Below are 12,243 nucleotides of genomic sequence, written 5' to 3'. Positions count from 1 at the left end.
AAAGCCTCATCTTTCTCCCGCGGAGCGGCTGGTAGTTTCGAACCGCTGACCTTAAGGTTCACAGCCCGATTCGTAACCACTACGCTACCAGAGCTCCATATATATATATATATATGTATAATCATGTAAACATGTAAACAGCCAAAGGGCACATTCTGCAAGCCACCAGCACACAGCCTTTCTCTTTCCATGAGTCTAGAGTCCTCAGCTGCTCTCGTTCTCTATGCCCACATCACTGTCTTCTTCTCTGGTATCGCTATTTCTCTGGATAGGGTCCCTTGATGGCCCTAGAATCCTCTGTACCTGGACTGTAAGATTAACTACTTCACCCTTTATATTACAAAACTTCTACTTTTATAGTTGTGACCATCGCAATTAGTCATGATAACAATTATTCACTATTGAATCATAAGGTCTCTTTTCATCAAACCCATCTAGACACTATGAATACTAATCAGTGGGGATTCTACCTTCCCCCACACACTTTGAAACTAAACACCCTCTTGAAAATATGTAAGCCAGTCACTTTGTGCCGTTATTGCCCTCCCATTTTAGGTAGCCAATGTCTTAAGTTGCCCGTCCCTATCAACCCTGTATACAGAGGAGATAGGATTAATCCTTGATGTGAAGACTGTACGCTCTCAGTTGGCATTTTGAACTACTACATCTATAAGTATAGGTCAAGTTTGTCAAATTATAGCAATTTATACTTGTTTTCTTTGTCAAAAAAACAAAAAAATTTTTTAGTCTTCCTCTTGTTGAGTTCTGATTTAAAATAACAACAAAACATACACTAATGTGCCTTGCACCCAATTTGAGAAATATTGAATTTTCAATCCTTCTATTTCCAGGATCTTCTCCAATATAGTGAATTTATTACACATGAAATAGCAGTGTTGATTATTTATGACCTTTTGATAATAGTGGAGAAGCTACACAAAGCAGAAATAGTCCATGGTGACTTGAGTCCAAGAAGTCTAATTCTTAGAAACAGGTTGGTCCTTTTCATTCTCTTAAAATTCTGTCAGCATGGATGTTGTTGTATAAGGTTTGTGAGGAGTGGCTAGTGGATTTGAATTGCTGACCTTGTTGTTAGCTTACCCTATAGTGCCACACCAGGAAAGCATTTTATTAATGTTTTATAATAAATGCCATATGGATGAACACAAGTTAAGAGAATATTTGCTACCTAACAGTCATAGGGAATAGTTTAAACTAATTCAAAGAAAAGTGCAACTCTCCTTTTGATCTCTCCCTGTCTGGAAGAATGAAGAAAATCAAAGACACATGGAAACAGTTTGTCCAGTGGACTAGTGGACTAATGAATAATGAACATCAGTCTCCAGAGTCCTGAGACCAAAATAACTAGATGGTACCTGGCTACCACTCTCAGTTGCTCTGAGAGGGATCACATTAAAGGGCATTGAATAGAATAGGAGAAAACTGTGGAACAAAACTCAAAAAGATCAAGCTTACTGGTTAGATAGAGACTGGTGGGATCCCCTAGATTATGACCCTTAATTACCTTTCACATCTGGAAATGAACTCACCCCAGTGCCTCGAATTTCAGCCAAACAATAGACAGGACTACAAGAGCAACCCTAATACTAGTGAGGTATGAACATGTTAGAATAATCAGCCATTGGAGATCAAAGGACAGCATTTAACCAAGGGGAAATGGAAACAGGAAACTCAGGGAGAAAGTGGGATAAGTGATGTTACACTGTGGGGATGCAACCAATGACATGAATGTATATGAACTGTTGAATGGGAAACTGATCAGTTCTGTAAACCTTTACAGAATTTTTGAGTGGGGCTGCACCAATCTAATGAGGATGTTCCCAAAACTGAGACATTGGACCAAAGCTTAGAACAGACCAGATTGAAGTGGGTAAATGTATACCATGCTAAAAGAAGGAGCTTAATGTGTGATTCAACCCACTGTGGCTTTCAGGTTTAAGAGGTAAACACAGAGCAGAGAACTAAGAAATGAAGCTAAAACATAAGAACAGGAAACTCAGGAAATATTGAGAAAGGTATTAGACTGAGATGGCCCAAGATTTTGGTTTTGTGAAAAGGACTAGTGGACCAATGATCTTTTATGTGATCACTTGTCTTATGGTTTACAGATGCTTTGTGTCTTTTGTAAACATAAATTAACATTTTAATAACTAAGATAATTTTTTACATTTTTCCTGAGTATTTAATGTGTTAGAGGAGACTGAATTAGTCTCTGAATTATAGTTGATATAGAGTTTGAGTACCCTCGATGTATGTTTACATTTGTAGTCAAAATACAGAATCCTACCTTTTTTTCTAGTATAGCAGACTCCTGAAGGTTCCAACTCCAGCAACCTGCATAGGGTTTCCGAGGAGCAGCTAGTGGGTTTGAACTGCCTGACCTTGTGGTTAACAGTCCAGTGCTGATCGTACAGCACCATACCAGGATTGTTCCTCTAGCAAGCGAATACTGAGAAATTTGTCTTCAAATTCAGTAATTTGACCTTCCATTGGTTCAGTTCTACTTCTTTGCCCTCTCAATGTACTACCTATTTCTGAAGTCTTAGTATTAAGCTCTTGACTTTCGAATTGCTGTTTTTGTATGGCTTTCAGAATTTCATTTGTCAGTTTGTTTTCTGAACTCTTCTAAATTTCTGTTTGTGTTTTCCTTGATTTCATCTGCAATTTTTGCAGTGATTCTCTCAGTCTATTGAAGGTATCAAAAATTCTTTTTTTGATTCCAACTCATGGCAACCTTATGTGCTTTATTTATTTTTCTTTAAGTTTTTATTATGGATTGAGTGAAAGTTTATAAGACAGATCATCAGTTTTACATTCAATAAATCATACAACTTGTTTCATCACAATGATTACAATCCCCTCCATGTATCATCAGTTAACAGTATTTCTCTCTATTCACTTTAGCTCTTTTTTTTTTTAAGCACTCAGACATATAATTTACATCACAAAGGGCACATATTGCAAGTCTGCCTCCTGGCCACTATTTCTTAGTCTCTCTCTTCCCATGAATTTAGAGCCCTCAGCCGCTCCCCCTCTCCATGTCCATATCTTTGCCTCCATCTCTGGTGTTGCTGCTTCTCTGGATAAGGTCCTGCATTCTGCTTGTGCTCTTCTCCCTGATGGGATCCTAGAGTCCTTTGTTTCTAGAGTCCTTTGTTTCTGGACTGTAAGGTTAACTGTTCCCCCATTTTTGTTACAAAACTTCTACCTTTACAATTGTGACAGTCACAGTGAGTCATGATAACAATTACTCACTATTGAATCATAAGAATCTTATCCCCATCTCTTATAACCAGACCCATCTAGACAAGATGAAAACTATTCAGTGGGGACTCTTTCTTACCCTCCACGCTCTTAAACTAAACTCCCTCTTGAAACCTTGTAAGCCAGTCACTTTGTGCCTTTATTGCCCCCTCATTTTAGGTAGCCAATGTCTAAGTTGCCTGTCCCCATCTACCCTGATACTTAATGTGAAGACTCCTTCCCTCTCTGTTGGTATTTAGAGTTACTACCTCCATGAGTATAGGTCAGGTTCATCAAATTGTAGCAATTTACTCTTGTTTCCTTTATCAAAAATTGATTTTTTTGTTTTTTTATCTTCCTCTAGTCGAATTCTGATTATCAAGCCATTGAGGCTAGGTCAAATGGTTACTAGTTTGGGTATTCTTGTATATATCACCTTTACTTCATATCATCTGGATGCTTCACTCTCAGCTCTAGCCCTCTGTGGCTATGTCTTTGTCCATGGGCTCATGTGTCCCCAGGTCTTACCACACTTTGGACCAACCAGCCCTTCCTCTTCTTTCTCTCATCTCCAGGTCAACAGGAGTCAATGGACCATGGTTGAACTCAGCCCATTTCTTCATTGCTGCTTTTCCCCCTCTTCCACTCACCAGTAGACCATTGTGGTTGCCAACAAGCTTACATGCTTGCTTTTGTGTTCCCTTTGAGTTTCCGTCTTAGAGGGGGGTTTATCCTGAAGGAACTTGATTGCTAGCCTTAATGACTTCCTGGTGAACTGCTTGCCTATTCTTATAGTAGCCAGTCATACTGCCATTTTTGTTTTGGGTTTTTCCTGATGATTTTTCTTTGAAGATGTATTTTCGGTCGCTCAAGCTGTTCCAATCTGGTCAGCTTGTCCCTTCTAGTGGGAATGTGCCACCTCAGAAGATTCTAGATGGGACTCAGGATTCCACCTAAGGTCCTATACTCTGCAAAGGCTCGACAAGAGGCCTATTTCACTGGGCAAGTTCTAGAACCCCTTTTAGATGTCCCAATCAATTATAGGCTGAAGACGGGGCTTACAAGTTTTCTGTAATCTTATTTTCCCGACATTCCTTTCTATCCCACTCAAGTGTCTATTTTACAATAGTAGGCAAGGGAAACCAATATTCATAAGACAATCAAGCATCTTAGTATTATTTTCCCTCTCCAAACTATGCCTAGATCTCTATATCACAGAGCCCTGTTGTTCAGGGTTGAGCATGCATCATTATTTACCTCTGTCCCACTTAGGCCATGCAAACCTGTCTCGGTGTTCCCCTATCTACCTTGTTCTTCCACCACATCCTCCTTCTTGTATTGCCCTCCCCAACACCTGAACTATGACGTATCTGCCCTTACCCTGTGCTCCACTGTTGCCTCCCTCCACCTTCCCCTAAAACCCCCACCCCAACCCCAAACCGTTGTTGTTTCCTTATATTCCATTAACTTTTCCCTCCATTTAAGACAGACTATCCTGTAATCAAACTGACCTTCTCAACACCTGGGTCTCTGTTCCTCTGTGTTTACCTTCTTTCACACTGTAATTGTTTTGAACATAGACTGACCTTCCAGATCCTCTGAATTTGTTCGTATAGTTTTATTCTGTTCTTGACTCTTCCATTTGTTGATTGAATTCTGGGTGATACTGCCATTTACATCAGTCTCTGGTTGTTGTCTGTTCTTGTTGGTTCTCAGTCCACAGAACTTCCTTTAGGATGTTTTTCATAGCAGGGTTCACTTTGACAAAATCCCTTAGCTTCTGTTTATCCTGGAATGTTTTGATTACACCGTTGTATTTGATTGACAGCTTTTCTGGGTACAGGATTCTTGGTTGGCAGTTTTTTCTTTCAGGGTTTTATATATCTCTACCCATTGCCTTCTAGCCTGCATGGTTTCTGATGAGAGATCCGAGCTTAATCTGATTTGCTTGCCTTTGTGTGTTATATTTCTCTTTTCCCTAGCTGCTTTCAAGATGCTGTCCTTATCTTTGATTTTGGAGAGCTTGATTATGATATGTCTTGGTGATTTTCTTTTAGGGTCTGCCCTTCCTGGGGTTTAGTGAGCTTCTTGAATGCTTATCTTTTCACTTTTCAGGATGTTAGGAAAATTTTCTTCCAGAAGCTCTTCAACTATCTCCTCTGTGCACTGGTGTGATTCTTCCAGTTCCAAATGCCGATAATTCTTGTTATTCCTCTTCATGTTTTCCAACATGAATCTTAGACCCTCTTCAGATTTCTTTATCCTTTTTTGTGCTTGCTCTTCTGTCTTAGTGGTATTAAGAGATTTATCTTCCAGCTCACTAGTTCTGGCTTCCATTTCTTCAATTCTATTCCTTTGCCCTTTTAGTGTATTGTCCATTTCTGCTATTCTATTATTAATCGTTTGGACCTCTTTCTGTAGGTTTTGAATTGTTTCCAATGCTCTATCTATTTTATTTGATTGTTCCTGTAGTGCTCTTCTGACTTCTTCCTTATTTTTCTCAACTCCATTGTAAAGTGTTTTGATACATTTTATAATCATTTTTCTGAATTCCTTCTCAGGCATTTCCAAAGCCTGCCCATCTTCCAGTATGGAGTAGAGGTCTACCTCGAGCTCATTTGTTTCAGTCACTTTATCTTGTTTCTGGACTTGTGGTGATACGATAATCTGTTTCTGTTTTTTGGGGCATATTCATAAGTTATCTGTGGCCTTAGTACTTAGATGGGTGTGTGTTTTGGTATTTTTTATGCTTTCTGATTGCCTCCAGGTATATGTGATCAGGAGATGGGCTTCCCTTTTCACTCTTCTTCCCAAGAAATTTCAAGATGCCCCTGTTGGTCATTATGACGTAACTCAGGATTTAATTTTTAGCCTGTTTCCTTTTTAGTCTGCCTGTCTGGCTACACAACCCCTGTTCAGGCCTTTTTCCTAATGATAAAAGTTCAGGGTCAGCTGGGGCCGTTTTGCGCTGCCATTTGGTTTTAAGTGGAAACTGGTCCTTTAAATTTTGAGGAGATCTGTGTACATGCGTAATAAAACCCTCCAAGGATGGGGGTGGGGTAGCCACTCACTCGTGGGGTATCCCTCTATTCATCAGAATGGAGGTGTGCAGACAGCGAGAGACCAGTGAACAGATAGAAAAAAAGGAATGTCCACACCTTTATCTCTGCCATTCTGTCAGGCGTCTATGGCTACTCTGATCCTTCCCCTGTTCTGTCTTGCCCAAGATGGCAGCTTAGCGAGCAGCTGAGTGTCTTGGATTAGAAAGCACTGGATTTCTTACTTCTGCTACAGATTCCACTGGCATTAAGCCGTCCAACTTTCTAAATATTCCTTTATATGTGATTCAGAGTTCTGGGACCATTCCCTGAGTCTGCTTGGTCCAGTATTCTGGGTTGATGCTGAAGGAGCTCCTCACTGCATATCCACCCAATCCGCCATCTTGTTTGTTCTCCTCTTTTAAATTCTTGATGAAGTAGTTCTGATATCATTTCTAGTATATTTTTTTATTCTGTATTTTGGTCTCTTGTTTGAGGCATTCTGTCTTGTTTCTTTGTGTAAGCTGATGATATTATCATTTTCTCTGAGACATTGTAGTGTTTTATTTATATTTACTTGATGGTTGTATGTTAGTGTGTTCTCAGGTACTCAACCATCTTTGTCCTGGTTGTTGTTGTTGTTGTTAAGTGCCGTTGAGTCTATTCCAACCCATAGTGACCCTGTATAGGGTTTCCAAGGAGCAGCTGATGAGCTTGAACCACTGGCCTAGCAGTTCAAACAGCTTTGCAGTCTGGCACATTAACCCACAGCGCCATACCTGATAGATGTGATAAAGACTGGAAATGTGAACGCAATTCTCTGTTTGCTGTTTGTATCATGGCTCAAGAAGCAGGAGTGATTTGCCTGGCACCGGACCTCAGGCCAAGCAGAGGCAGGAGGAGATGCCCCTGGCTGTTGAGTTGGTGAGGGCTGCAGGGTATTTTCGATCCCTCCCTCCTTCCTTAACTTCCTTCTTTTACTGCAAATAACATTCCCCCAGCCATTGTGACCACCAGAAATCTCCCTATGTGTTTACAAATGTGAGAACCTCTGTTAAGTTTTTCTTTTCACCCTATTTCACAGCACTGAATGTTCAGAAAGAAGGTAGTGTTAGAATTCTCAAAGGGATTTCCTAGTCCTTTTTCAGATTTGGCATTTACACTCTGTTTCAGATACTCACACTCAGCTGTCTGGGACTCTAGGAAAACATGCAGTGTTAAAGGAAATTGCCTTTCCCTTCTCAGTACTTATAAAACTTGATAGGAAATTTCTATAGATTCACAAGAAATTAAAAGCCTTTGAAAATCATTTAAGCTACCTGTCATTTGTGTGGAAACTGACATTTAAAAAGTAGAAATATCTTGCCCCTGGTAAGAGAGTTAATGGTCAGTTATTGTTAAATGCCGTCAAGTCGGTTCGTGGCGCTGTATAGGGTTTCTGAGGATTAGCTGGTGAGTTTGAACTGCTGACCTTGTGGTGCACAGTCCAGTGCTCATTCTACAGCACTACAGAAGGAGTCCAATGGCCAATTTGTTGTTAAATGCTGTCATGTCTGTTCCGACTCATAGCAACCCTGTATTGGGTTTCCAAGGATTAGCTGGTGAGTTTGAACTGCTGACATTGCGGTTCAAACAGATCTTGAGGTTGAGTGCTTATTCTACAGTGCTACACCAGGAGAGCTAGAAGATGTCCCAGGTTCTGTTTATTTATCTAAGAAATAGTTCACCTCCCTCTTCTAGGTCTTAAAAATACTTGGGAATTAAAGTTTTATGATGTTCTAAGAAATTACAGTTGGAACTTGTTCAAAGGAAATGGGAGCAATTTTTAGTTTTAAAGAAAAACATTGCTCTGTGTTATAGATATTTGTGTCTGGGTTAATCAAAGTCTGTATGTAGGAATGAAGGCTTTGCCACTGATGGAAATCAGTAGTTGGAGAGAACTGGTTAAGAAAGGTGGAGAATTAAAGAGAACACATGATGGAAAGAATCCCTTCTTTTTTCTCCAGTCGATCGATTGATAGCTCCTGTGGCTTCTCTTCTCTCCTCCTAGTCAGGGTAGTTAGTGTGTTAGTGCATGGAGTAGATAAGCCCAGAAAAATACAACTCATTAGTAATTAATTAGTGTTATAAATTATTTCTTAAAAGAAATAATAAAGGTTGGGATTACAGATCATTTAAGAATAAAATAGAATGTGGAATAAGCTTAAAAACAAAAAAACAGGTAATTTTACAGTAGGGTTGCACTTTACCAAAAGATAACACTATTATTTTCAGGTAAATTTTGGGAAGTCTTTAAACCTAATCTTTAATGTTGTTAAGTGCCATCAAGTCAGTTCCGGCTCATAGCAACCCTGTAGTAGGTTTCCAAGGACTGGCTGGTGAATTTGAACCACCAACCTTGTGGTTCAAACTGACTTTGCAGTCTAGTGCTTATCCTACAGCACCACACCAGGACTATAGTATTAAAAAAGAAAGGCTAAGTAAGACCCAGAAAAGCTTCAATTTCTCCATCACAATTCTTGTCATTGTAAAAATCATTGCTGTATGTGTTGATATGTATAGTACAGGGCAGAGAACTGAAGTCTACTTCCAGTTCTTACTTTGTATAATATGGGAACCTGATAAATATTCTGTGGTAACCCTGTACAGTGATTTAGATATACTTGGTGTCACCAAACTAATGAACTAATCTTAATATGACCACAGGTGGTCACAGCCACTGCTGTTACAGGTGTATTTCCTTACTAACCACTAGAGGGAGCTGTTTGTATAGCTAAGACACCTGCAATATCTTTTTTTTTTTTCCCCCTCCCAAAGACCAGCTATGCAGCTTCTTTTCATGTCCTATTTTAATTTCTTTCTCTTAAATCTGGGCTCAGAATCCACGATCCCTATGATTTTAATCAGAAGAATCAAGCTTTAAAGATAGTGGACTTTTCCTACAGTGTTGACCTTAGGGTACAGCTAGACGGTTTTTCTCTCAGCGGCTTTCGGACTGTACAGATCCTGGAAGGACAAAAGATCCTGGCTAACTGTTCTTCTCCCTACCAGGTAAGTGTAAACCAAGCCTGGGTAAATATGGAAAGGGTCTTTCTCCGTTACATAAATGTTTACTGGTATAAGTGACCTAGTTTTCTTGTTAAAACCAACGTACCATTTTTATATCACAACATTGAAGAATACCCATGTACATGTGCAAACAGATGAATAATTCAGTAACCTCAGTGCCGGGCCATTCCTGTCATTTGCCATCAATGAGATCTTTAGTAACCTGTTTTCTGTCATCTTCCTTATAAGAGAAGCATTCTCCTACTCTATGTACATCAGCATTTTTGTGAGGGTTAAATGAAAGAATGTGTATTAAAAAGGACCTTAGGACAAATGGAAAGTGTTAAATACAATGGTATTATTTGCAAAAATTTCTTCTGACTGAGCTCTGGCCACAGGCCATTTGCTAGTCATGGGAGCCACATTTTGAATTTGGCAGCCCAGATATTTTTGTCATCTGAGAAAATCCCTAGAGTTATCTCTTGATCACTCCTTTGTGGAGGCTTCTCCCTTTACTATAAGAATAAGGAACAATCTACTAAAATGTGCCTCATAAAATAAACTTACTTAAACACTCTACCTTTTGACTTCCTTCGCAGATTGGCTGCCATGATAATAGCAAAGAACTATTGTAGCTGATGGTGGTTTTTGTGATTTCAGGTAGACCTGTTTGGTATAGCAGATTTAGCACATTTACTATTGTTCAAGGAACACCTACGGGTCTGCTGGGATGGGTCCCTCTGGAAACTTAGCCAAAATGTTTCTGAGTAAGTATTGGTGACTTCAAGGTCTTTGCCTATGCAAATAATTCTGTTTCTTGTGTTCTTCTGCTTTGGCAGTTATAATTTTCTCAATTCAGTAACATGACTTCAATAATTTCAACCGGTTTTTGTTAGAGTGTTAGTGGGACACCTAGTTCAGAGCTAATTAAAAATAAGACTCAAACAATTCAAACTTTAGGATACCATTCTAGATATTATCACACAGATAGTAGATTTAGTATAGAATAGAAGAAGACTCTCCGTTTAGAAGTGTTAATAGAAACATTTTGTGAGAATGATTTTTTAGCCAGTTGATACTAGTCTTTTCAGTGTAACTGTTGTTACCAAAAGTTAATAAGCATTTCTTGAAGGGAGTTAAAATTTTTAATTATGCAAATTTAGGCTATTATTTATTTAATGCATGTGTAGAATCAAATCAAGAGAACTGAACCTTACTGGTGAAGAAGTAAATGATCTTTTAAAAAGAGCTGCTTGATCCTATAACCTTGGTACTCCCTCCAGCTTGCTCATTAAACTTATTTAATAGCCATGTTCCACTTTAGATTGTTAAAGCTAATGTAGCCTCCTGACATAAGCTTCTCAATGTATCACTAATTGATACAGTCTGTGGTTTCAAAAGGAAAAAAATCCATGTTGAAGATTTAATACCTCTTCTCTTGTTTTCTCCCTCTCAACAATTGAGCCTGTCTTATTTGTCTCATTCACGTGCTATTAAAATTGACTTGAACTATGATGTAAGATACGAATGGTCGATTTGGGTATCTCTGGTTGGCCTCCAGGGCTGGTCCAGATAACACAAGTTAAAACAGGTGGGGTCAGTTGGGGTTTCCTAACAGCCCTGCCTTATATAATAATGGAAGTTTCTCTGATTTAAGACAAAACAAAAATGCAACCATCATCAATTTAAGCAGTAATTATTTTGGTCAAGCTTTAGGATTCTCAGAAGATGGTGTAGATAATTAGTCACTAGGGGGTGATGGGGCGGTGGTGGGGAGGACTGTAGTCTTTTAAATGGCCTTTTGTTAAGTGCTGTTGAGTCAATTCCAACTCATGGCAACCCTGTTTAGGGTTTCCGGGAAGTGATTGGTGACTTTGAACCACTAACCTGTGGCTCAAACCGACATTGTGGTCCACTGCTTATCCTACAGCACCACAGATTCTAGGAAAGTTAGAGAAGACAAATTCATTTTTCTTCTATTTATAGAAGCACACAGAGGAAATTTATAGATTCAGGTGAGAGACTTCCATCTCTTTACCTGACTTGTCCTGTGGCTTTTCTCACTATGGTAGTCTTTTTCTGTAGTTCTTCTTCCCTGGCCTTTGAAAGGACTACTTAAATTGCATGTAACCCTAGAGTTCTAGTTGTTAATATAAATCATCTTGGTGCATAAATATGTCACTGAGTTAAAAACAAAGAGAATTCTGACTTTCATATGCCTAATCTTGATGGAAATGGTTTTATATATTTTTAGGCTAAAAGATGGTGAATTGTGGAATAAATTCTTTGTGCGGATCCTGAATACCAGTGATGAGTCCACAATGTCTGTTCTAAGGGAACTTGCAGCAGAAATGAATGGGGTATTTGACAGCACATTCCAAAGTCACCTGAACAAAGCTTTATGGAAGGTGGGGAAGCTAATCAGTCCTGGGCCGTTGGTCTGCCCACAAGATAGACAGTCAAGTTGTTCACAGTTTCCTGCCTAAAACAAATGGTATTATGGAACACTGAGCTGTGTATACTATAAGGTAGGACACAGTTAGAGACACTCAATATTTTCTACTTTTTCGTTGAGGTGTATTTCTAAGAAACTGGCTTTGTTTTTGTTTTGTTTTGTTAAAAACACAGCAATGTACCTACTCTGGCCTGGTCTGATTTTAACAAAGAACTGTGTTGTTTTAAATGGACTCCACTTGAATAGGTACCTTCTCATTAACACATTTGTCTTAATTTTCCCTGTACTTTTTCCCTCTTGTAATTTGTGATGTGTATCCATATGACCACCATGTATTTTATAAATAATAAAATAGTATTTGTTAAATTGGTGTTTCTAACATTTCATCTACTTTTTATAAACTAAAGTAAATGGTTTGATTGTACAGACAGAAGATAT

The 12,243-nt window shown here is 38.9% G+C and overlaps 1 protein-coding gene across 1 annotated transcript in view; it reads left to right on the top strand.

The window, feature by feature from the left end:
* The window catches only part of BUB1B (BUB1 mitotic checkpoint serine/threonine kinase B), a 65,169-nt gene extending 53,333 nt beyond the window's left edge, over positions 1-11,836 (top strand). Inside the window, exons 20-23 of the mRNA XM_006831775.1 lie at positions 852-994; positions 9,182-9,353; positions 10,011-10,117; positions 11,605-11,836. Coding sequence (XP_006831838.1) covers positions 852-994; positions 9,182-9,353; positions 10,011-10,117; positions 11,605-11,836 — 654 coding nt within the window. The remainder of the gene's footprint in view (positions 1-851; positions 995-9,181; positions 9,354-10,010; positions 10,118-11,604) is intronic.
* The last annotated feature ends 407 nt before the right edge of the window (positions 11,837-12,243 follow it).

This window comes from Chrysochloris asiatica, unplaced genomic scaffold (assembly GCF_000296735.1).
Source record: "Chrysochloris asiatica unplaced genomic scaffold, ChrAsi1.0 scaffold00004, whole genome shotgun sequence".
Lineage (NCBI taxonomy): Eukaryota > Metazoa > Chordata > Mammalia > Afrosoricida > Chrysochloridae > Chrysochloris > Chrysochloris asiatica.
The sequence above is the reverse complement of the archived record's forward strand: the minus strand, read 5'-3'. Positions and strand labels throughout refer to the sequence as shown.